The 26,264-nt window shown below is 42.4% G+C and overlaps 1 protein-coding gene across 3 annotated transcripts in view; it reads left to right on the top strand.

Annotated features, from left to right (window-relative positions):
• The first annotated feature begins 3,047 nt into the window (after positions 1-3,047).
• Positions 3,048-26,264, top strand: part of RHBDL2 (rhomboid like 2) — a 45,475-nt gene continuing 22,258 nt past the window's right edge. Inside the window, exons 1-6 of one of the 3 annotated variants that reach the window (XM_077481829.1) lie at positions 3,048-3,080; positions 3,172-3,230; positions 15,953-16,122; positions 20,540-20,773; positions 21,811-21,959; positions 24,216-24,328. In XM_077481829.1, the coding sequence (XP_077337955.1) occupies positions 20,561-20,773; positions 21,811-21,959; positions 24,216-24,328 (475 nt within the window). In that variant the 5' untranslated portion in view covers positions 3,048-3,080; positions 3,172-3,230; positions 15,953-16,122; positions 20,540-20,560. The other 2 variants (XM_077481828.1, XM_077481830.1) reach the window with 2 other exon arrangements.

Genomic DNA, 26,264 nt, shown 5'->3' with positions numbered 1-26,264 from the left:
AGGTCCAGCGTATAGTCTACCATTGCATTAAATGGCTGTACGATGCTATACAAGGATTTACGCTAGTGCTTACACAAACTTGAAGGCTTGTATGTGCATATGCATATGCAAGTTTACTTAAGTGCCAGCGTAAACCCTCGTATAGCAGCATACAGTCATTTATTGCAGGCGGGGGCTCCCTTACACTGGCTTTTTATGTTCCATGCATGCATAAACTAGGTGGATGGAGACATTGTATTCTGACAATGGCACCTGCTGGACCAGTTGAATATTGTATGGCTCTAGCAACTGATAAAACGTCTTTCAGTGACAGTGTGAACATTGTTTACACATTACATGTTTTTAGCAGGCTGAGTGGGTGGGTCACGGTCATTATGCTTTCCTGACCGACTCCTGTATTTACTAAATAGCCAGAGAGCTTGGCAGGAGCCAATTGTTCAGCAGAAATGTAAGTTCTTAAGCCCAGGTTCACACTGACTGCAGGTTAGAAATCGTGCGAGTTCAGCTGAATTCAAACGATTTCATACCTGCATGTCAGTCCGACTTCAGGAGCGATTTCAGAGACATCTCTGTGGGTTCATGCACAGATGTCTATTGAAATCGCAGATGAAGTCGCCAAAAGTAGTGCAGGAACTACTTCTGAGAATCAGTGCAAAGTTGGCGTTGCACCAATTCATACAGTGCTATTGCTGGCAATAGCCGCCGATTTGAAATGCGATTTGACATGTCAAATCGCATTCCAAATCCGCCTGATGTGAAAGTGGGCTAAAAGGTAAAGGATCATCATGGGAATTCATAAAAAAAACAATATTCCAGCGTCATTCTATGATATTTTCTACATGACTCCAGTAGTTTTCATTATTATACTATGTGCTGAGTTGTTATGATATCAATATACTGTATTTACCTATGTCTAGTGCATCTAGTGTTAATGGTGGTGGTAGTATGACATTTTAGGTTGTATCCAAGTGCTTCTTAACTGCTTCAGCCCCAAAATATTTTACCCCCTTCCTGACGAGAGCACTTTTTGCGATTCGGCACTGCGTCGCTTTAACTGACAATTGCGCGGTCGTGCGACGTTGCACCCAAACAAAATTTACGTCCTTTTTTTTCCCACAAATAGAGCTTTCTTTTGGTGGTATTTGATCGCCTATGCGTTTTTTATTTTTTGCGCTATAAAAAAAAAAAGAGCGACAATTTTGAAAAAAAACTAAATTTTTTTACTTTTTGCTATAATAAATATCCCCCAAAAATATATAAAAATGTTTTTTTCTCAGTTTAGGCTGATATGTATTCTCCTACATATTTTTGGTAATAAAAAATAAATAAATCACAGTAAGTGTATATTGATTGGTTTGCGCAAAAGTTATAGCGTCTACAAAATAGGGGATAGATTTATGGCATTTTTATTATTAATTTTTTTTATTAGTAATGGCGGTGATTTTTATCAGAACTGCGACATTATGGCGGACACGCTGGACACTTTTGACACTATTTTGGGACCATTGTCATTTATACAGCCATCAGTGCTATAAAAAATCACTGATTACTGTGTAAATAACACTGGCAGGTAAGGGGTTAAACACTAGGGGGCGATGAAGTGTGTCCTGGGGGTGATTCTAACTGTGGGGGGGGGGGGTGGGCTTCCAGTCACCTGACAGTGATCACTGCTTCCAATGACAGGAAGCAGTGATCTCTGTCATGACACAAGGCAGAACGGGGAAATGCCTTGTTTACATAGGCAATTCCCCGTTCTCCGTCTCCGTGACTCGATCGCCTGGAGACCGGCGGACGTTGAGTCTGCCGATCCCACAGGTGCAATCACACTGTACGCGGCGGGGCCTGCTATCCCCATCTCTTAAATGGGACGTACAGGTGCCAACGTATATCGGCGGGCAGTGGTCGGCAAGTGGTTAAGGGTTTGGTGTCTTGAAAAATGCTCATATTATGGACAGTGGTGCTAGTAGTATATCCTTGAAAAGGCTGCAAAATTAAAAGAAAAGACCTTGCTGGTTGCAGCAAAAAGGGAGAACTATCGTGGGCCCCCTCTCTATACAAAAATTTAAAGAAAAAAAAACAATATAAAAATTATGTAATAAAAAAATAGAATATATAATATTAAAAAAGTACTTTTTTTTATTACATGTATCTTGGGAAGAAATATTTTGCCAGCCATCATCTGTAAAAGTTTTTTTTTTGGAGAGGTATTTTATATTGTTTTTAAAAACAAATTTTGGCAGCTTATGCGAACCACACATAGGGGGAGATGTACTAAAATTGGTGCGCACTGAATCTGCTGCAAATTTGTGCCCACTGAATCTGCTGCAGTTGTGCATAGTAACCAGATGGATGGAAAATAGGGTTTCCATCCATCTGGATTTCATGGACAGGATCGGATCGGATACCGGCGAATGTCAGCAGACATGTCAACGCTGACATCCGCCGCTCCATAGCGGTGCATGGAGCTTCTGATCAAATCCGCCTGCAAATCTGGCAGGCGGACCTGATTGGAGAGCCCATGTGAAAGGGGCCTAAATGTGCTGACAAGGAGTATGCTGATAGGAGGAGAGACCAGAGTGACAGAGAGTTGAGCTCATTACTGTGTTGCTTCTGTTTCACTGTCCAGTAACAGGCTGCATCAGATCCAGGATGACCTGGGCTCAGAAATCGTGAGTTGAGTGATGCTGGCTGTCAGACTGAGGGCATTTAGCAATGAAAAAGACTAAGAGGACCATTCATTTTTAGTTCTGCCTAAATGTTCATTCTGTGGAACATTTTTTGCAAATCACGCATATAACCATGAACATGTCACAATCTTTGTAAATCATCAGTAAGCAAATTTTATTTTGTTGATGACAACAACCATGGTATACTGATGCCCCAGATGGATATAGATGGTTGCTTGTAACTAGTTTCCTTAAGAAATGTTATAAACTCTACTCTTAAACATGTTTCCTGTTCTGGGGCTAACAGGAAATTCCTCTGCTACCAAACTAAACGTCGTATGAATCTAGTTTTTGTTACAGTGACCAAGGCAGCTAACCTATGCAAATAAAGTGCTTTGAAAAGAGTTAGACAGTGTGAGTCACATTTCCCAGATGGAGTCTTCCGTATAGAAATCAGGTTTTTCTTCTAGGGCAAGGCAAATAATTTCATATTACTTTTTTACAGGTTCTGTGTCACAGTGAGAAGGGAGATGGCGTTCGTTGGAATACAAATCCTACAAGCTGGTAAGTTAGTCCACAGATTAAAATTCTCTGAGTTACATGGCTAATTATCTAATTGTAATTGAATCACTGTATAATGTCCTTCATAATCCAGACTGCTATGAGACCAGAATGGCTGCATAGAAGATATATATGTGAGTCAAAGGGGTTTCATACATTCGGGTATGGGTTCAGTTATATTAGTACTACAGCAGGGGGGGATTTACAATGAAATTTGGATGGAGCAGTCAGGATTCAGATTTGTTCTCTTTTCATTCTAGTTGCTTCCTCCAGGGCTGGACTGGGCATTTAGTGTAGTTTCGTGTATTTAACAAACCAATTCAAATGCGTATGCATATTTGGAAAGCTTTGTGGAACTAAAGCTTACCATACCTAAAGTGGTATGTTGTATTTTAGAACCAGCTGTCAGCACGCATTCAAAATACAGTGGGTAGACATACATCCGTGTCAACTGTAAACTGCGGTGGAACCCCTGGGGACCTCTTGCGGAAACCTAGTTTTTATGCAATACCAGTATCATCGCTGATCAGCCAAGAGGAGCTCACACCTGCGAACAATACCTCAAACACATCAGCCCTCTGGCATATGTCATAATTGCTAGATTGAAAATCTAGATTATGATCCTTCCCAGAAAATGTACAATAAAAGATTTATTCAAGTAGCTGTGTAACATTAGATAAAGAGTTCTATGAATGCTGTGTATACTGAAAAAATCATTAGCGATGGTGGAATCTGTCCAGGTTTGATTCACAAGGCAACCAATGAATGCTGATTACAATTTGTAAACCCAGTGCACCACCTTGAAATGTATCTAATCCTGTTGCTAAATAGTGGCCATTTTTAAGGCAGGTAGGCAAACTACTATCAAAAAAGGAATGAGAAGATGGGCATTGCCATGGGAAGCTTTTGCCAATGGTAAACATTTAAAAAATATAAATGACAGTAGGGATAGTGTCCTGCTCATTCAACTTTGAAGGTCACATGGAAAACAAAGAAATCTTTCAAATAACAGGTTTAGGGACTGCACTAAAGTGGTATGTTGTATTTTAGAACCTGCTGTCAGCATGCATTGAAACACAGTTGGTGGACATACATCCAGGTCAACTGTAAACTGCAGTGGAACCCCTGGGGACCTCTTGTGGAACCTCAGTTAATATATACAGTGGCACCAATAGGGACAACGACTTCCTGCGCCACTTTGACTAAGCTGTTGCCTCTGTTTAGCTCATAATTCTGCTTCTAAGCAGACTAAAGACAAAATATCTCTAAATTATTGTCTGAACATAAAGCTTTCCTGTTTGTTGCTGGTTTATTCGACTTGTTTTCTTTGATGTCCATGTCCATTTACTTGTGTTTGTACAACCCCAATTCCAGAAAAGCTGGAGTGTTGTGTAAAATCTACATTAAAAACAAAATGCAATGATTTGCAAATCGCATATAGCCACATTTTATTCACAATAAAACATTGAAAACATCTCAAATATTTAAACTGAGAAAATGTACCATTTTAAGAAACAGAATAAGGTGATTTTCGAAAATGATGGCAACAACACTTCTCAAAAAAGTTGGAAGAAGGCAACCAAAAGCTGGCAAAGTAAGTGGTATGAACAAGGAAGAGCTGGAAGAACATTTCACAACTAATTAGGTTAATCAGCAACAAGTCAGTAACATGATTGGGTAAAAGCATCTAATGCCGTGTACACACGATCGGAATTCTCGTCGGAAAAAGCTCTGATGGTTTTCCCAAAGGAATTACAATGGAATTCCGCTCAAGCTGTCTGGGTCACACCACATGGTCATACCATGGTCACACCAAATTCCGATCGTTTAGAACGCGGTGACATACAACACATACGACGGGACTAGAAAAAGGAAGTTCAATAGTCAGTAGCCAATAGCTTCTGTCTCGTAGTTGAATCTGAGCATGCATGATTTTTGGCGTGTCGGAATTGCATACACATGATCGGAATTTCCGATAGAAAGTTTTTCCGTCGGGAAAATTGAGAACATGCTATCAAATTTTGGCTGGCGGAAATTCGGACAGCTAAATTCCGATGGAGCATACACACGGTCGCATTTTCCGATGAAAAGCTCTCATCTGTCTTTTTCTGGCTGGAATTCCAATCATTGTACGTGGCATTAGAGAGTCAGAGTGTCTCAGAATTAAAGATGAGCAGAGATACAGTACACTAATCTGTGAAAAGCTGCGCCTGAATGTTGACGCAGAATTTCAGAATAATGTTCCTCAATGTAAAACTGCAAATACTTAGGCCGCGTACACACGGGCAGACTGTTCGCCCAACTTTGTCCGCTGAACAGTGTTTCAGCGGACAGTCCGCTCGTGTGTGGGCTTCAGCGGACAGTTTCAGCGGACAGTCTGACGAACAAAGTTTTTCGGAATTTCCGTAAGACTGTCCGCTGAAACTTGGTTTGAGCGGACAGTCCGCTCGTGTGTAGGCTTGTTCGACAAACTAAGTCTCGCGCATGCTCAGAAAGAATTTACACGGCGAAGGTTGCATTGCAGTGTATTGGACTTCGAATTTCTCGTCCCGTCGTACGTGCCGTTCACGTCATCGCGCAAGTTTTCAGCGGACTGTTCGTTCGTCGTGTGTGGTCAAGTCCGTTCATGCTAATTTTGAACGGACTGTTTGTCAAACTGTTTGACAAACCTAGTTGGGCGGACAGTCCGCCCGTGTGTACGCGGCCTTAGAATTGTATCATCATCTACGGTACATAATTTCATAAAAAAATCTGAAAATCTAGAGAAATCTCTGTGCGCACGGGACAAGGCCGAAACACAAATTTGATGCCTGTGATCATTAGGTCCTCAGACAGCACTACATTAAAAACAGGTATATATTTGTGATGGACATCACTGCATGGGCTCAGGAATACGTCCAAAAATGACTGTCTGTGAACACAGTTTACCATGAAATCCAAAAATGCAAAGTAAAGGTCTTTCATGCCATAGCTCATTTAACCACTTGCCCACTGGACGCTTAAACCCCCTTCCTAACCAGACCAATTTTCAGCTATCATTGCTCTCACATTTTGAATGACAATTACTCAGTCATGAAACACTGTACCCATAAGAAATTTCTGTCCTTTTTTCCACACAAATAGAGCTTTCTTTGAGGGGTATTTGATCACCTCTGGGTTTTTTTTTTTGCTCTATAAATGAAAAAAAGACCGAAACTAAGCAAAATGCTGATTTTTGTGTTTTTACAAAATTGTCATATTAACAAATTATTTCTCTCACAAAGCATATGCATACCACAAATTACACCCAAAAATACATTCTGCTACTCCTCCTGAGTATGGTGATACCACATGTGTGAGACTTTTACACAGCCAGGTCCTATACAGAGGCCCAACATGCAGGAAGCACCATCAGGCTTTATAGTAGCATAAATTACACATATAATTTCTTGACATATTGGGGCATAATGAGTCTTTTGAACATGTAATTTTTTTCCACAAGTTTTTTGGAAAATGTGGAAAGAAAATGAAAACTTATTTTTATTTTTATTTTTTTTACACAAAGTTGTCCATTTATAAGATATTTCTATCACATAGCATGTACATAGCAAAAATGACACCCCAAAATACATTCTGCTACTTGTCCTGAGTATTGCGATACCACATGTATGAGACTTTTACACAGCCTGGCCACATACAGAGGCCCAACATGCAAGGAGCACCATCAGGTGTTCTAGGGACATACATTTCAAATCTAATTTGACTACCTATTACACTTTTGTGAGGCACTGATGGGCACTGTAGTGGCATGGATGTGGCACGGATGAGCACTGATATGGCATGGTTGTGGCACGGATGAGAACTGATGTGACATGGATGAGAACTAATGAGGCATGGATGAGCACTGTGGCACGGATGTGGCACGGATGTGGCATGGATGTGGCACAGATGAGCACTGATGTGGCACGGATGAGTACGGATGTAGCACAGATGAGCACTATTGCGGCATGGATGTGGCATGGATGAGCTATGATGTGGCATGGATGACCACTGATGTGGTATGGATGTGGCACAGATGAGGACTGATGTGGCATGGATGTGGCATGGTTGTGGCATGGATGAGAACTGATGTGGCACAGATGAGAACAGATGTGAAATGGATGAGCACTAATGTGGCATGGATGAGCACTAATGTGGCATGGATGAGAACTGATGTGGCACGGATAAATACTGATGTGGAACGGATGTGGCTTGGATGTGGCATGGATGATCACTGATGTGGCATGGATGATCGCTGATGTGGCTTGGATGTGGCACAGATGATCACTGATGTGGCAAGGATGATCACTGATGTGGCACAGATGAGCCATGAATGGGGATGGGTGAGCATGAATGAGCCATGGATGGGGATGGATGAGCCATGGGTGGGAATGAATGAGCTATGGATGGGATGAAGGAGCCATGAATGTGGATGCATGGAGCATGGATGAGCCATGGATGGAGCATGGATGAGCCATTGAAGAATGGATGGATGAGACATGGATGGAGCATGGATAGATGAATGAGACATGGAATGCTGTGGGTTAGATTTTCCACAGCGCTGCTTCACCAGGCTCTGCCTCACCTCACACACTGTACTGATCAGCGTGAGGAGAGGGGAGGAGCCAAACTGGACATACTCCGGTTTGTTTACAAGTGATCACGCCATCATTGGACGGTGTAATCACGTGGTAAAGGACGGCTGTCATTGGTCCTTTACTCCAATATGTGACACGCTGGGACTGGGAGACCTGACCGTCATGGACATTCCCAGGTGCATGCCCCAGGGGACGCGTGGGAGCGCAATTCCAGGAGAGCGTTATAGTACGCTCTCCCAGAGTTTTCTGACCACACTGTAGTCGTCATTCAGCTATGGCCCAGTCGGCAAGTGGTTAAAATGATCTTTTGCAAAGTGGAATTGAAAATTTACATTCTTTTTGGCAACCATGGGCTTGTTACCCGCACTCAGTTCAAAAGCCTGCATCTCTGATGGTATAGGGGTGCATTAGTGATTATGGAATTGTCAGCTTGCACATCTGGAAAGACACCATGAATGCTGAAAGCTATATCCAGGAATTGCAGCATCATATGCTCCCATCCAGATGGCATCTTTTTTAGGGAAGACCTTGCATATTTCAGGACAATGCTTAACTGCATACTGCATCTCTGACAACAGCTTGGCTTCTTGGTAGAAGAGTCCGGGTGCTTAACTGGCTTGCCTGCAGTCCAGACCTTTCACCAATTGAAAATATTTTGCACATTTTGAAAAGAAAAATACAACAAAGAAGACCCACGAATGTTGAGCACTTAGAATCCTATATCAGCCAAGGATATAACAGCACTTCTCTCCCAAAACTCCAGCAACTGCCCTCCTCTGTTCCCGGACATTTCCCAGAATGTTGTTAAAACAAAAAAAGATGATGCCACACCATGGTAAACATGGCCCTGCCCTGACATGTTGCTGCCATTTTCAAATTACCTTATTTTTTTCTTAAATAGGTATATTTTCTCAGTTTAAACATTTTTCCTATTTTCTATTGTGAGTAAAATATGGACTTATGACATTTTCAGAACATTTTTGCATTCTGTTTTTATGTAGATTTTCAGTTATTTTTATGAATCCATTTCTGAAGAAGGCAGCAACTATATAGGAGATTCATCCAATGTGTGTATAGGCAGCTTAAAGGGCAAAGATTAAATTGCTAATATCCTGGATAATATCTTAGCTTTATAGCTAAATTAAAGTATCAGATTTAAAGCGGAACTTTAGTCATGTTTTCATCTTTCCATCTATTAAACTTCTGCCTTGTTGTTTTAACTTTGGATAGAATTTTTTTTCTTCTGCCAGTAAATACCTTATACAGCCCACTTCCTCTTTCTTGTCTGGTTATTAGCCTAGGCTTATGTCATCATGCACAGCTCTCTCTCTCTCTCACTCTCTGAGAGTTTGCCAGGAAGGGAGGGGGGATGAGTAATAAAAGGGTCAATGAGGGCTGCAGAGCTGGAAGTGTGTCTGTGTAAATCCAGGAAATTAACAGGCAGCAGCTTCAGCTGCCCACAGTTAAAATGATTGCAGCCAGACTTAGTGGAGGGAGATTTCTGCAGCATTTTGGCAAGTACAGAATCACAGCATATAGAAAATAATATGCAAAGTGGTTGGAGGGAAGCTTCAGAATGGCACAGATGTTTTTATTACAAATTAATTCCTCTTTAAGGACTGATGGCAGGCAGGACACAATGGGGGTTATTTATGAAAGGCAAATCCACTTTGCACTGAAAGTGCACTTGGAACTGCAGTCGCTGTATTCTGAGGGGTAGATCTGAAATGAGGGGAAGCTCTGCTGATTTCATTATCCAATCATGTGCAAGCTAACATGCTGTTTTTTATTTTCATTGCATGTTCCCCTGGGATCTACAGCGACTGCACTTCCAAGTGCACTTGCAGTGCAAAGTGGATGTTTCTTTAGTAAATAACCCCCAACGTGTCTTCTGCAGGAAAATTAACCTACTGTGAGGGCTTACCTGGGTTGGAGTCCATGGTGCAGAGATGTAGGCTCACCCTTGCAAACAGACACAGCCCACAGGAACAAAGAGATAAGCTACCTGGGCTGTGAATCTGTGCACGGGGGCTTGACAGGAATTTGCTAAAGGATTGTCCAGGTAAAGCTGTAGTCAGGGATTCCAGAAGTCAGAATAAACGATATACAAGCCAGAGTCAGAAGCTGGGGTCATTCTTGGAACACTGGAACACAAGACAGGAGCACAAGATCACGCCTGGCCGTCTAAAAGACACGGTAGGGACCATGACACCTACCTGCCTGCTCGCTGTCTTCTTTGAAATGTACACTAAACTGCGCAAGCCAGGATGACTGAACTCCAGCGTGTGTGCAGGAGTGTCTTCATCCCGTGCCGGCCAATGAAGGTGGCCACAGCCCAGTACCTGGAAGAAGCCAGGTAAAAAGATGCTGATGAGGGACGTTTGACTGTTAACCACTTGCCGACCACCCCATAGTAGACTTACTGCTACAGGGCAGCTGTGCTGTGCAGGATATATATGTGATCCTGCACTTCTGGGTATTGGACGGGAGTGTGCGCCGCCGCCTGCTCGCATCCTCTGTGCTTTTACAGAGTGTGAGTTGATCAGCGGGTCCAATGTCCGCCGGCACCCGCTGATCGTTTGGTACACTGACAGAATGGCAGTTTGTCTATGTTAACAAGGCAGGTTGTCATTCTGTCGGTACAGGCGGCATGGATCTTGTGTTTCTGTAAAGCAGAAATACAGATCCATGTCTTCCACTAGTAAAAGCACCCCCCCCCCACTACCCTGAAACATTAGCTAGGCACACAATTAACCCTTTGATCGCCACTGTTAACCCCTTTCCCTGCCAGTGTCATTAGTACAGTGACAGTGCATATTTTTAGCACTGATCAATGTAATAATGTCCCTGGTCCCCAAAAAAGTGTCAAAAGTGTTAGATGTCTGATTTGTCCACTGCAATATGGCAGTCCCGCTATGAGTCGCTGATCGCCGCCATTACTAGTAAAAAAATAAAACAAGAAATAAATAAATAAAAATATGCCATAGTTTGCAGACACTATAACTTTTGCACAAACCAATCAATATACAGTATTTTTCGGACCATAGGGCGCACCGGGTTATAAGGCGCACTAGCAATGATCGGCTACTAACGGGGTTTATTTTCATATATAAGGCGCACCGGGTTATAAGGCGCATTAAATGAAACAAAACTCTGATACGGTAAGTCAAATTTTATTCAACTCTTTAACAATAACCATAACATGGTCTTTAACAAAAACTCTCAACATTGTTAAGTAAAATAGAAAACAATACACTCACTTTTTCACTTTATTCTTCTCCCGCAAATCCATCAAATTCTTCATCTTCAGTGTCTGAGTTTAACAATTGGGCGATTTCGGCATCAAGCACGCCCGTATCCCTCTCATCATTCTCATCAGTATCCGAGTCAGTCTCGTTGCTGTCATCGGTACCGGTACTTAGCTGTTCAGTGATAATTCCGGCCTTCCTGAAAGCTCGGATGACACTGGAGACTGATACCTTCGCCCAGGCATCCACGATCCACTGGCAGATAGTGGCGTAACTCGCCCGGCGTTGCCTCCCTGTGTTGGTGAATGTGTGTTCGCCTTCTGTCATCCAATGCTCCCATGCAGCTCGCAGTTTAACTTTAAACGACCTGTTGACACCAATATCTAGTGGCTGGAGTTCTTTGGTTAATCCACCCGGAATGATGGCAAGCACCGAATTAGTTTTCTTCACTTGGGTTTTGACAGTATCGGTCAGATGGGCGCGCATGGAGTCATAGATCATTAGGGACGGAGATTTGTGGAAAAAGCCATCCGGTCTCTTGACGTAAACCTCTCTCAGCCACTCACTCATCTTCTCCTCGTCCATCCAGCCCTTCGGGTTAGCCTTGATGATGATGCCAACCGGAAACTTTTCTTTTGGCAGAGTCTTCCTTGAAAATTACCATGGGTGGTAGTTTCTGGCCATTAACCTGGCACTCGAGAACTACAGTGAAGGATGACTTCTCGTTTCTTGTAGTGCGTATAGATACCGTACTGGTCCCTGTTCTTTCGACAGTATGGTTTACGGGGATATCAAAGGTAAGGGGGACCTCATCCATGTTGGTGATTTGTTCTGGCCGGATCTTCTTTTCATTGATATTTTTCTTGCAGTAGGTACGAAAAATGGCCAGCTTTCCTTCGTAATCCTTTGGCAGTTGCTGTGACATAGTAGTTCTTGTGCGGATAGAGAGATTACGCCTTTTCATAATACGAAAGCACCAAGAGGGACCTCCTCGAAAGTCGTTGATCTCCATGTCGCGTGCTATTGATGTTGCTTTGAGTCGAATAGAGACAGTAGAGACACTTCTACCTGCGGTTCTCTGTTCAATAACCCACTGTTCAATTTTGTCCTCCAACTGTGGCCATCTTGCTTTGTTTCCTCGGAAACTCAGTTTGGTCTTCTTTACCTGGCGCAGGGCATCTTCTTGCTTCCTCCACTTCCGTACCATTGATTCATTAATGTTGAATTCTCTCGCAGCTGCTCTATTTCCATGTTGTACTGCGTGACTGATAGCCTTGAGTTTGAAATCCGCTTCGTAAGCATGTCTCTTAACAGGAGCCATTTTTTGGGCAGCGAGTATAGAAAATGAAAGAATGAATGCGCACACCTCCTGACTACGATAGCCGTAATGCCCAATCCAAGCAGTGCAGCTTCATAGGATTAAAGGCTAGGAAGGATCTAGGTAGGATCAAAGCTAGGAAGCTGCACTGCTTGGATTGGGCATTACGGCCATCGTAGTCAGGAGGTGTGCGCATTCATTCTTTCATTTTCTATACTCGCTGCCCAAAAAATGGCTCCTGTTAAGAGACATGCTTACGAAGCGGATTTCAAACTCAAGGCTATCAGTCACGCAGTACAACATGCTGGCCGTGCTAAAACATTTTGACAGATTTTTGCCATACATTAGGCGCACCGCATTATAAGGCGCACAGTCGATTTGTGAGAAAATTTAAGGCTTTTAGGTGCGCCTTATAGTCCGAAAAATACGGTATGCTTATTGGGTGTTTTATTTTATTTTTTTTACCAAAAATATATAGCAGAAGCTCTACTTTGTCCACAGAGCATATTTCACTCCAAAAATAATGTCTTTGTTTGGGGGATGTCCGGATGTGTCTTGCCCCACGTGTTGGGATGCAACTGGAGATCTGATTCCATAGCTCCCAACTGTCCCTGATTTTGAGGGACTGTCCCTTATTTGGAGCAATGTCCCTCATTTCTCCTCATTTGTCCCTCATTTTGCTCTGATCTATATAGTTGTATATAAAATGCACTTTTTATCTTTCAAAAAGTGTTTCCCAGTGCTAAATCTTTCATTCAAATTCTAAATTGCTGCATTTGTAAATTTTAAAAGCCAATATAAAGGAATAGTAGTGGTAAAAAAAAAAGCCCTTGTGGATTTCATTAACCTTTTTTTTGGTTAATTCTCCTTTAAGGGGGTGTGGCAGGAGGTGTGTCCTATGCCTACATACGTTTGGTAGGTCCCTCATTCCCATCTCAAAATATTGGAAAGTATGTGATTCATAAGCTCTGGAGGTGTCCCAAACGATATAGATATTGGGAAGAAGTGCTGGACAAAGTCAATTCAGTTTTTGGGACAAACTTATTCTTGAACCTGATAATGTGCTTACTGGGATATATGGAGCAGAGTGTGGGATCTGGGGCCATATGAACAGCAATTCTGAGATGTTTTTACCACGCTAGAAAGGTGATTACCTGGAAATGGGTAGACACTAGACCACCATCTACAATGGATTGACTGAGAAGTATATTATTATAAGTATATTATTATATTATATTATATTATTATACAATAATAAGAGAAAAACTCACCCATATGAGAAGGGTAGGCAGAGGCATGTTTGAAAAGATATGGAAAGTATGGGTAGCAACCCAAGGATTGATGTCCCCGACATTGAGAATTTCTAGATAGTTTATTTTGGAAATGTACTAATCCTAAATGAGACGGGGAGTGGGTGGTAAGGGACTTGGAGGGGGGGAGCAGAGTGGGACTGATGAGTATGTATTTATGGATTGCATTTTTTCGTCTTTTGTGTGAAAAATTTTGTCTATTGAGAAAAATTAAAATAAAGTCGAAAATAATTAAAATTTGAAATATGTAGCAGAATACACATTGGCCTAGATTTTTGAAGAACATAATTTTTTTTACATTTATTTATTGCCTATGTTTTAGGGCAAGCAGAAAGATTTTTTTTTTCAAAATTGTCGGTTGTTCTTTGTTTTAAGCGCAAAAAAAAAAATGTGATCAAATACCACCAAAAGAAAGCTCTATTTGTGACCACGCAATTGTAAGTTATAGTAACGCAGTGCCGTATCGCAAAAAAATTGCCTGGTCATGAAGGGGGTATAAACCTTCTGGTGGTGAAGTGATTAAATGAGGGTAAGTATCAGGACTTCAGTTCCATTTTTAGGTGTTTATGAAAGCTTAAAGGGGTTGTAAACCTTCGCCGTTTTTCTATGCATTACAGGGATTGTAAAGTAATTATTAATTATTATTTAATATTATTTAATTAACAAACATGTTATACTTACCTCCACTGTGTAGCTTGTTTTGCACATAGTGGTCCCGATCCTGTTCTTCTGGGGTCCCTCGGCGGCTGTCTCTACTTCCCCCCGCAGGTACTTTCTCACGTTCATGCAAGCTCCCTCGCATGGTGAGAAGCACTTACGGGTGCGCTCCCATGATACAGCCGGTAGCTATAGCCACTCGCTGTATCACGCGGCCCCGCCCCCCGGCGCGCCGCGTCATTGGATGTAATTGACAGCAGCACGAGCCAATGGCTGCGCTGCTTTCAATCCATCCTCTCCAGCCAATCAGCGGCCAGGCTGAGCGGCGAAGAGGACGTCGGGGGCGAGCACGGCACTTTCGAGGGGTCAAGTAACTAAAATGGGGGGACTGGGGGTGCCGGCAGTGTGAGATGTTTTTTCACCTTAATGCATAGAATACATTAATGTGAAAAAAACATTTACCTTTACAACCCCTTTAAGGTGAAAAACATTTTTCAATGCAGCAGTGCCCCCCGAGCCCCCCTTATACTTACCTGAGTCCCGAAATTTGCACGATGGGAACGAGCACACCAGCTTCGTTGTCTCATGTCCCGATTGGATAGATTGATAACAGTGCAGCTGTTGGCTCCCGCTGCTGCCAATCAAATCCAATGAGGCGGGTGCAGGGGGGTGGGGCCAAGTCATATATTCGGCAGCAATGGACGCCGAATGCTGGACTTGGGAGTTCGCATGCAATGTAATCCCCTCGGGGAAGCGCTTCTCCTAGGAGGTTATCTGATGTGGGAAGGAGCTGCGAGAGCCACCGGGGGACACCAGAAGAGCAGGTTTGGGGTCACTCTGTTCAAAACAAGCTGCACAGTATAGGTAAGTATGATATGCTTGTTATTTTATATAAAAAAATAAAAATAAAAAAAACCCTTGCAATCACTTTAAACCTCAAAATATATCTTGTTGGCCACACAGAAAGTATTGCCTAAATTTTTATTTAATTACTATCATACCTCCCAACATTTTTAGATGGGAATGAGGGACACCTATCAACAAAAGTATGCAGGCATAGGACACCTCCCTTGCCACACCCCCTTAAAGGAGAATTGTACAAAAAAACAGGATTGCTTAAACCAAAAAAAGTGCTTTTTTTTACCACTACTATTCCTTTATATTGGCTTTTGGAATTTACAAATGCAGCAAATTAGAAATCAAATGAAAGGTTTAGCGCTGGAAAACACCTTTTGTTAGATACAAAGTGCATTTTATATATATCTATATAGATCAGACCAAAATGAGGGATAAATGAGGAGGAACAAGGGACAGAGGGACATTGCTCCAAATCAGGGACAGTCCCTCAAAATCAGGGACGGTTGGGAGCTATGCTACTACCATCTATAGCTAACATGGTACAACACTTTACTGCTCATCATCTTATCTTACACTTTCATTATTGTCATCACGCATAACACAGAACAACACAAGACAATGCTAGCACAGTTTTTTTCCTGTGTGTTGATACTAGGAGAAACTCCTTCTGCATTAGAATGATAATAGACGTTAACATACAGCTCCATTTGCTTTTCAGTATGAGAACAGCTCTGAGGCTTCAGGTTACCCAACCAGATCTGCATTATCCAAACTCAGCCTGGCCTGGAGGTGGATAATAACACACTGTGGGTGGAATTCTGTAGTAACACACCCATGTTCTCTCACTAATATCGGACTCTTCAGCATAAGGCGTGTGGACACAAGCCGGTAAGCATTTTATTCTCAAGCCTTCCAGGATCTGGTAAATGAAAAAACCCATAATTGGCTATATTCTTCATTTTCTGGAATAGTTTGTTTTATCCAATCTCTAATGCTTAGCACCACCTCTATGGCTGTAATGCAAGTTTCAGTACTAACATACAGTACTTTTTAACAATTTACAATCATCCCGGGTATGCCTTGCTATTACAAAATGCTGATGTTGTAGACCAATGGCAAGGAATTTATATTGTGTAATGCTGTAATATAACATTCCATTTAAAGTGTGTTTAAAGATGAAACTTTTATTTTTCTTTTTCGATATCCATGTCTGTTTCTTTTTTGCTCTGATAAAGGGGATTTGTCCTGGAAATGCGATAGCAATGCACATTGTATGAGAGATGAAGCAGCGGCATGGTACTTCAATTTGGAGTGAAGGACCTTGCGTGACTTTATGTGATTGTGCTTTTAAAGCAGTATTAGATGGAAAGTATGGCCAAAGCTTTTTTTGCCCATACTTCTATTTTTCTATCATTTTCAGCTGACAGCGGGCTAAAGCCTACTGTCAGCTAACATCACTCAGCCAGTCCGGGAATGAACCCAACCATATGGGATCCGCCCAGAAGCCTGGACTGGCACCTGGCTCAGCCTCTCAGCGATCTACCGAGAGCCTGAGACATCCCCTCTCTCCCCCTCCACAGCCCAGCTCTGCAGGGAGCGCTGGAAGGGAGATCAGAGAGCCGGTGACAGTCACGGCTATCTGCTCAAAGCAGAGAGGAGAACTGAGCGATTAGTGGTGTTTGATCACTCAGTACCCACTGCAGAGCCGCCAGGGGACAGATGCAGCATTGAATCGTTGCTGTAGCAACCCAGATGGGTATAACAATTTTATTTTTTATTTTTTTATCCCATATTTCTCTTTTAAACCCAAAAACAAAATGTATCAAATTAAAAAAAATATTAAATTGCAGCTTACCAATTCTTAGATGTGGTGGCTGCGTTAGATTTTTTTTTTTTCTTCTTTAGAATTCTTTCCTTTATTTTCATCCTGGTGATCCAGCCAGTAGGTCTGTTATTTTTCATTTTCCTTTAACAGACCAAGCTATCCAAAGTAGCAGTTAGAGGGTTGAAACAAACCATGTAACACTGACAGGGGTGCTTACAATGATCAGCTCTTATTCATTCATGTAAAACCTTTATCCCAAAAGGAAAAACTTTTTTTTTTTTTTGCTGTAGCTGCTTAGAAAAAATGTGAGCTGGAGAGCTGGAGTTCAGCTTCAATTTGTTAGTCAAGTCCATCTAAATCTGCTAGAGCATCTAAACCTGGGCAAACATGCATCGAAAATTCCCTGCTGAACTGGCCGAATTTTGAGCCATTTCTGGTCACTGTGGTTAAACAGAAGTCGATCTACGAATCACTATCTGTTCAACCTCCCTATTGGTATATTTTCACTCAATCAGCATCGCAGGCAATAGGCTACAGTGCTGGTCTGTGTATTGTGATGGTGGGGAGTCTCCCTGCTGTTAGAAATCCTCCCTGTTGTGTCATTTGTATGTCAGCTGGACCTGAAGACACCTATTGGCTGCAAGGCTGATTGAACTAAAATGTTCCATCAAGCCAATTCATGAGCAGTCGATCAGTAGATCGACTGCTCTCAAACAGGACCGGCCATAGATGGATCACATTTGGCCAGTCCCCGACGAATTTTGATCTATCTATGGCCAGATTTACTGAACAACATAGTACAGTTTGGTAAAAGGGCTTTAGCACAGAATCTATTCTATAGTCATTACAGGAAGGCTGTGGGAATGCATGGGATATATCAGCATCTACCAGCTATACTTATCCACTGGTTATGCTGGCAGAAGTTTCCAAACCACCAAAATAAAAATAGAGTAAAAAGCCAAACTTTCCAAACATTCAGGATAATTTAAAGGCTCAGTAAGATGCACCCTTTCATGTATACAAGCCTCAAATTTTTAAACCTTTCTGGCCCTTTTGATGTCTTATTTGCTATTTTAGTAAAAGCACTACATCTTTCTTTTTACTTTATTTCCATATCCTAAGTTGTAAAATCACTTGTTATGTAAAATGTGGGTGAGATGTTCTTATAGTTACATGCATTTTCCCTTCTTTACTATTTATGAAATGTTTTGTAGTAGTCAAGCATGTTTTCATATCACGAGGCAGACCAGGGTTATCTTATTTGATATCTGTATTAAAACCATTAAATTCAATTTAATACAAGTATATTTAGTGCAGTAAACAAGCAAAAGCAGAAACCAATCAGCTTCCAGGTTTTATTGTCAAAGCTTAATTGAAAAAGCCGATGTTAGAAGTTGATTGGTTACTATGCACAGCTGCACTAGATTATGAATGCTCCAGTTTTAGTAAATCTTCCCCACAGGATCCACCAGAAAAATGACACAGATCTGTTTAAGCCTGGGTTCACACTATTGCGATGCCAGACATCGCATGTAATTTGCAGCGCCACTGCTGTTCACTTTACATGCGATGTCTGTGCGGTGCGATATCAGCCATACAGATAGTATGGCTGATATCGCACTGCATTCGGTCCAAACTCACACAGGACCCTTTTTTCTGTTCGAACCAGAAGCGTTTTGCATGTGTGTTCACACATATGCAATCCAATTCATGCCCGAACTGTTAGTTTGCAGTGCGATATGCGAGCTGAAATGGGGTGTCGTTAACATATAATGACACTCCCCAGCAGTTCGCATATGGCAGTGTGAACTGCCGTGTGTGCGATGTGGGAACCCGCAGTTGATTCGCAGGGTTCTCGCATCTCAATTGTGTGAACCGGCACTTAAGGTGGGTTTGAAGCTGAACTCGCATGATTTCAAATCAGCATTTTAGTCCAACGGGAGCATTTTTAGAGACATCTGTGTGGGTTCCTGCACAATCACCCCCCGAAGTCGCCAAAAGTACTGCAGGTACTACTTTGCAAAGTCAGCACCGCACCAATTCGGACAGTGCTGTTGCCAGCAATAAGCGGTGATCTGACATGACAATTTGCATGTTAAAACGCCCCGAAGTGAACGTGGGCTCAGTATTAGTCAAGTGTATTGAACTGGGACAATTTACAAGCCACAAACAATGAACACATAAAAATCCACCTCTTTCCTTGAGCTACACAGGGTGGCCTAGCTAAGGGGGTGGAGAGAACCTATAGGTGGTTACCACAGCAACAGTCAGCAGTACATATGTGCTAAATCTTCTGCTTGCCAGCTCATTGGGGCCCATACCCTTGTGTTGGAGCACTCTAAGTAGTGTCTCTTTATAAATTGGTGCATGCAAAAGTAAAGTGTTCCTAGCCAGCAAGTCTGTCCCTCTGTTAGGTTTCAGTGTATGGTTGACCAGCAGAAGCTCACCAGTCCTGTATACGCAGAGGCTTTCTGTTCCAGTGCCAGGCACAAAGAGCTTCTCTTTTTCTCTTTGGAGATATCCTCAGCTTGTGGATCTTTACTGCACAGCAGTAACCACAGACCAGGTCATGATGCAAGGCCCAAAGATAGCATCAGCTCTGCTTCTCCTGATTTCGGATAATAATGATGTCCTGTTCACTACTTTCACTGCACTCAAGTCTGTATCAGCGCTGGTCTCCTTGCAGAAGAGAGTCTTCTTCCTCCTTTAACCTGGGAAGATTCCTGCTATCCCTCCACTTTCATGTACATCTCTTGGGAATTGTCATTTCCAGCCAAGCTGTGATAATAGCTCAGTCTCTCTTGTTATCTACACTTCCCAACTTCATTCATGATTTTCCTCAGATTCTCTCTTGTAATTCATGTTCCCCAGGCCCTTTAGTGCAGTGGTCATCAACCCTGTCCTCGGGGCCCATTAACAGGCCAGGTTTTATCTATTACTTTGGGGAGATGCAGACTAGAATACTGCAATCACTGAGCAGAAAATGATATCACCTGTGATGTGTTTCCGTTATATTGCAAACCTGGCCTGTTAGTGGGCCCTGAGGACAGGATTGATGGCCACTGCTAGTGGATGGATGTAGAACTAAAACTGGCTGTATCTGTGTAGAAGTCTTTTGTGGATATACACACACATAGAGTTGCCACCTCATCCCTTTAAACCCGAACACCTTTGAATTACACAGGTTCTCAGGCTAATTAATTGCAGATAAGACACCAAGTTAATTACCACCTTAATCAGCCACAGAACCTGTGTAATTAATATGTGTTTGAGTTTAAAGGGATGAGATGGCAACCCTACACACACACAGGGCAGCAACAGCACTGTGAGAATACATCTGCACCTATTCCTGCCAGTTAAATACCCGTGGGCTACATATGTGAAAAAGTAAATTCTAAAAAAGATTGTATAAATAAGTGGTGTTTGGATCAGACAGTAAAAAAATATATTCTGAACATTTTCTTTCTCTGATTCATCTAGGCTAGCACCATCACCATTAACATGACTAGTGCAGAGCTTGAGAGGATGGGAGGCTGGGAGGAGGAGGAGGAGAATGAGAAACCAGCTGAAGATCCTCCACCTAAAACCCGCATGGATAAATTCCACACAACTATTTCCAACTGGATGCTGCCTGCAGACCTCAGAGACAAGTATCTAGAAAGGACAAACTGTTTACCTCCTCCAATTTTTATCATCGCCATCAGTATTGCTGAGGTATGTTGTAAACTTACACAAAACTTTAAACTTTGCAGAAGTTAAAGCGGAGGTCCACAAAAAAATTGAACTTATGCTTATACAGGTATTTGCACCCACTTCTGGGCATAGATCACCGCGGTGATGGCAGTGACCTATGCCACTCCCCCCGCTGTCTGCTGGGAGACACACGGGTCACAAAGACAGCAGGGACCATTCGGATTGCACAGCGTGACCCGCGCATGTGCAGTAGGGAACCGGGAAGTGAAGCCGCAAGGCTTCACTTCCTGATTCCCTTACCGAAGATGGTGGCGGCACCATATGAGGACCGAGGGACAGTTCGACCTCGCAACGCAGGCGCCCTGGTCAGGAAGTGTCCTTATTTTAAAAGTCAGCAGCTGCAGTATTTGTAGATGCTTACTTTAAAAAAAATAATAATAATTTAGCGGACCTCCGCTTTAAGCCTCATACACACAATTTTTATTTATTTTTTGAACAAAAAAAACTGACAGCTCAGGTTGGAGCCAATGTATTAACAATCTGAAGTTAGCACACTAATCTCTCCTGCTGTGCTATTGTGTTCTGACAGGAAGACGCCCTGACATTTTTGGTTATGAGCTTTTGACACAAGCCGGCCGAATGGCTGCCATACACATGGACCAAAATGTCGGCCGGTTTCTATTGAACCGGCTGATGCCGGCCGACATTCAGCCTGTGTGTACTAAGCTTTAATCAAAACTGAAGAGGGTGTCTATGACAATGGGCGACTATTTCAAAATGCCATCCTTTGAAGGTAAAGTAAAATTTTGTCTTGGCTTTATACGATAAGGAATAAATGATGAAATATTAAAGTAGCATTCTGTCATAACGTCTATTTTTCTATTCATTACAATTACCACTTCTGACATTTGTATTCAATTCATAAATATATTTTTTTGTAAGTTAGGACAGAATAACTCTGATGAGTGAGGATTTGTGTAGGATTTTCTTTTAGTATTTTGTTGTAAGGCATCTTTGTAACATGTGCCTTTTTTTTTCTCTGTATTACGTTTAACCAGCTTGCAGTATTCATATATTATGCAGTCTGGAAGCCACAGAAACAATGGATCACGCTGGATACTGGTATTACTAGAAGCCCCTTCACCTACGTACCAGAAAAAAGAGAGGAAGCCTGGAGATTTATATCTTATATGCTGGTTCATGCTGGGTGAGTATGGAGGAGTAAGTACCTCCTTTTACTCAGTATCAATACATAGTATCTTTATTAACAACAAAGGATCACTAAGACAGGCCATTGATGGTGCAATTTTCTTTCCTGAATGCAGAAAAGAAAATCGCTCAAATCCCATTCAACACTGGCTGCATCCTGAACTATTGGGTTCTGCAGATGGGGGGGGGGGGGCACGGGGAGCCTTCACTGCCGGTAGAACACAGTGGTTATTTTGAGTGGCTATAGCTGCTGGCAATATTTCAATGCTGAAAATACAACATGCTGGTTGTACCCAAGTCGATCGACTTGAGTACATTCAGCCTGCCCATAGATGGTTTGAATCTTGGCTAGTCCTTGCTGAACTGACCAATATTTAAACTATCTATTGCTGGCTTAACACAAAATAATACAGTGAAACTTGTAGTAGTTACATGAATATTTAGTATATGCATACCTCCCAACTCTCCCAGATTCGCCGGGACTGTCCCGTGATTTGATCTAAGTCCCTAAGGCTTTGTCCCGGAGTGGAGTCAAACACGGGAAAGAGTTCCAGCGCTTGGCTCCAGTGGCTTGCCCGCAAGCACACACTAGTGCGGGTACCAGTAATACCCGCCCTGTGCCTTGTGTGGGTGTTTCGGGTTCCGCACTGCTGTGTTTTGTAACAGGCAGCCAGCGGTGAGAGGATGCCGGCTGCCACACACATATTCAGTGCATGGCAGAGCGGCTTGCTGCTCCTCCCGTGGAGTATGGAGGGTGGTGGCCCCCAGTGCAACATCCAGAGGGGTGCAGAATTGGTCCCGCTTCTGCTGTCTCAACTCCCGAGTATGCTGTGTGCCGCTGACCAGGACTGTCAGTAAGGTGTTGAGAGAGCCAAAGTGTGAGCACCAGGAGTGAGGAGATCAATGGCGCTGCCCATCAGTGTACAGGTGAGGAGCAGAGCAGCAGCTGTATGGATTGGGATGTATACATACAGTTCATGGCAGAGTGGCTTGCAGCTCCTCCTCGGCTGTGATGCAGACATGAGGAGAAAGAGTCATGTCATGCCTGAATCTATGGGGGTGGCTGGTTGGGCTGTCCCCTCCCAGATTTCACCTGTGCCCTTTTCCCAGATTTCACCAGTGCCCTCCCCCCAGATTTCACCAGTGCCCTCCCCCTAGATTGCCACCCCCCCATGGATAGTGTACCTGCCTGCTGAGAGAAGTGACAGCAGCTGTGCTCTCCCTCTTTTGTCATTCCAGCAATCCTCCATGTGGCAGGTGACACCGGACCCATAGATTGGACTTTACACTGTATGATTAGTGTCCCATGTGTCCTCCAAAAGCTGCTCATCTTCTAGCAGCAGAAAATGTGGTTGGGGGAACGGTAATCATACAGTGTACAATGCGATCTATGGATCTGACCAGTGTCATGTGCTGTATGAAGGAGCTCTGGCATGACATGTGAGGGAGAGGTTTGTGGAGGGTGGGGGCCATTTGCACAGGAAAGTTAATTGGGGGGTGGGTATTCTTGGTTAATATGAAGAATTGGGGATTGGAGGGGGGATTTGACCTCCTGTGCCCTTCCCTACTGACTCCTGTCCTCCATCCTGCTGACCCCTGTACCCTTCTCTACTGACTCCTGTCCCCTGTCCTGCTGACCACTGTACCCTTCACTACTGACTCCTGTCCTCCGTCCTGCTGACCCCTGTACCTTGTCCTACTGACTCCTGTCCTCTGTGCTGCTGACCCCTGTGACCTTCCATACTGACCCCCTGTCCTCCATCCTGCTGATCCCTGTCCTCTGCCCTTGTTACCCTTCTTCTCTGCCATAGTGACCCCTGGGCCCTGCCCTGTTGACCCCTTTATAGGTACAAGGAAGCCCAGGTTTTGTTTAACCACACTCCTTTCACTCTTTAACTCTGTTAAGAGTTTGGCCACACCCACATTTTGCAATTCACTTCCTCTGTTGGTTGTCCCTCATTCTGAAGTTCAAAAGTTGGGAGGTATGTATATGGTTGATGTCACCCATTAACCTCTATATAGACATCCATGATTGTATCCTACAGGGATTCTTGTCCATGCACTCAGCAGACGCAATGGCATAACCCTTTCTGAAAGGACCAACTGCTATTGGAAAGATTCAATAACATTTTCCACAATCACAATGTGAATGGTACAGAAATGTTTCATCTGTTGTCTTTCTTTTCCTAAAATCAACAATACTTTCAGTCTTCTTTAGTTACATTGATATGGCATGACTGTTTCCTATCCACAGTGTACAGCACATCATTGGTAACCTGGTTCTTCAGCTTCTTCTTGGCATCCCATTGGAGCTAGTTCATAAAGGACATCGGATTGCATTGGTGTACCTTGCAGGAGTCCTCGGAGGTCAGTACCACTGAAGATAGAACTTCCTTAATGTTAAGCTTCTTACTTCATGGGTGAAAGTCAACAAAGCATTTGCATTATTTTTCTGCCAGTAGGGTCCTCTAAAATAACCTACACCTGATTCAAAAATTCTTGCTGCCCATGTTGGTAACTTTACTGGCATGTGGGGCAGATTTATGTAGTTCTTCTTAATAGTACCACTGTGTAAAAGCACCGAATTCAAAAACCAGCACCTTCAGTTTGTAGATAATGAAACTGGAGGTAATAAGCCAACTGTAAGTTGGGATACAAAAACAGATAGAGTGCATGTCTCTGTATACTGTGCCATAGGTGGCATATTTCCTGCTGCTACCCCCTCCCTACCTTTTACTAGTTGTTTAAAATAATGTGAGTTTGCCTTGAGATTAAAACCTAATAAATAGCAAAAATTAAGGTATCATCATGCAAAACTTATTGTATGCAAAAGGAGAAGGAAATAGGGACAGTTGCTGAAGCTGTCTTCCTTCATCCACAAGGAAACATGGACTATCTCTGTACCAATGAACAAAAATATTATTATTTTTAATTATTAACGATTTATATAGCGCCAACAGTTTACGTAGCGCTTTACAATGTATAGGGGGGACAACACAATTACAGTACAATACAAAAGGTACAGGAGGGCTTAGAAATAGACTTAAATAGACTTAAAATAGAACAAATATTATATTACATATAAAAACATAAAAGAAAAAAGGCAGGGGGAGGAAGGTCGATACAGTATACAGGTACTTGTAGACTTCCAAGTGGATTACTGGTTATGGAAATTGCTCACAGGTTTATACAACCCTCTACCAGTTTCACGATCCGAGGACAGCTTCTTCAGGAGGATAAATCTATAAGGTAAATAATATTCTGGTGATACGTTTATACCCTCATCACTTTTCACTTCTTACACCTTGGCTACCACCAATACTTTTTAGTACTTCAATTCCCCTATTTTTTACAGAGCACAGCACACTTCGCACGTGTCATACTATAATTATATAAAAAATATATATATACATATATATATTTTTTTTTCAGAAGTCCTTCATTGATGGTCTCAGCACTTATGATCACTCTGACTAATTCAACTTCTTGAAATCTGTCTCCCCTGGATGATTTTCTTGCTGGACAGCAGGCCACTCGCACCACCTCAGCTCCTCGTTGGAGATGCCCCCCCCCCCCTTTGGGGGTCCCCGATCTACAGTGCCACACTTTTATTATAAGTCAACCTTATAAGTATGGTAGAGAGTGGGTTTTTATTCTTGGTCTTATTTTATTTTTTATGTTTTTTCTTTTTTCCTTGGGTAGGATCAGACCATACAGCATCTCCTTTTATTATATTTTAGTGAACTCACGCGCATGCTCCTGAAGAGTGGCTCAATCCACTAGATGCATAAAGCTATTATATGCCATGTCCATGTGATTCAATTGATATCTGTCAGTATGTATAATTTTTTATATTGTTTTATAATCATGTGGCAACCCGTCTACATAGTATGTATAGATACACATTTATATGAAGTGTATAATTGTATTTGATATACACATACTCATGATTATGCGTTTGTATGTTCATTTATACAACTGAATTCTTTATTCCTATGTGCTTTATTCAAAGTCCCAATCCCCTTTCCCCTCTTTTTTTGACATATAGATAGGAATAGAGACAATTGACTTTACCAGGTCACCGCCTCATATAAAGTTCCAACTGTTCTCCTTTTTCTAAATGAAATTCTATGCAAACAGTAATAGTAACAGGAGTACATCTATATTCAAAATAAATCAAGAAAACCAAGTATAAAATACATACAGCAGAAACCAAGTACAGTTGATAACTGGTAAGTTCACGGCCAGGGGCACAATTCAGTCACCACAGGATCACTCCCCCGGCGGCAGACATGGGGGATTT

The sequence above is a fragment of the Lithobates pipiens genome, unplaced genomic scaffold, assembly GCF_037356315.1.
Source record: "Lithobates pipiens isolate NorthernLeopardFrog02 unplaced genomic scaffold, aLitPip1_a1.2 Scaffold_16, whole genome shotgun sequence".
In the NCBI taxonomy this organism is placed as follows: domain Eukaryota; kingdom Metazoa; phylum Chordata; class Amphibia; order Anura; family Ranidae; genus Lithobates; species Lithobates pipiens.
This window is presented reverse-complemented; position numbering and strand designations above follow the sequence as displayed.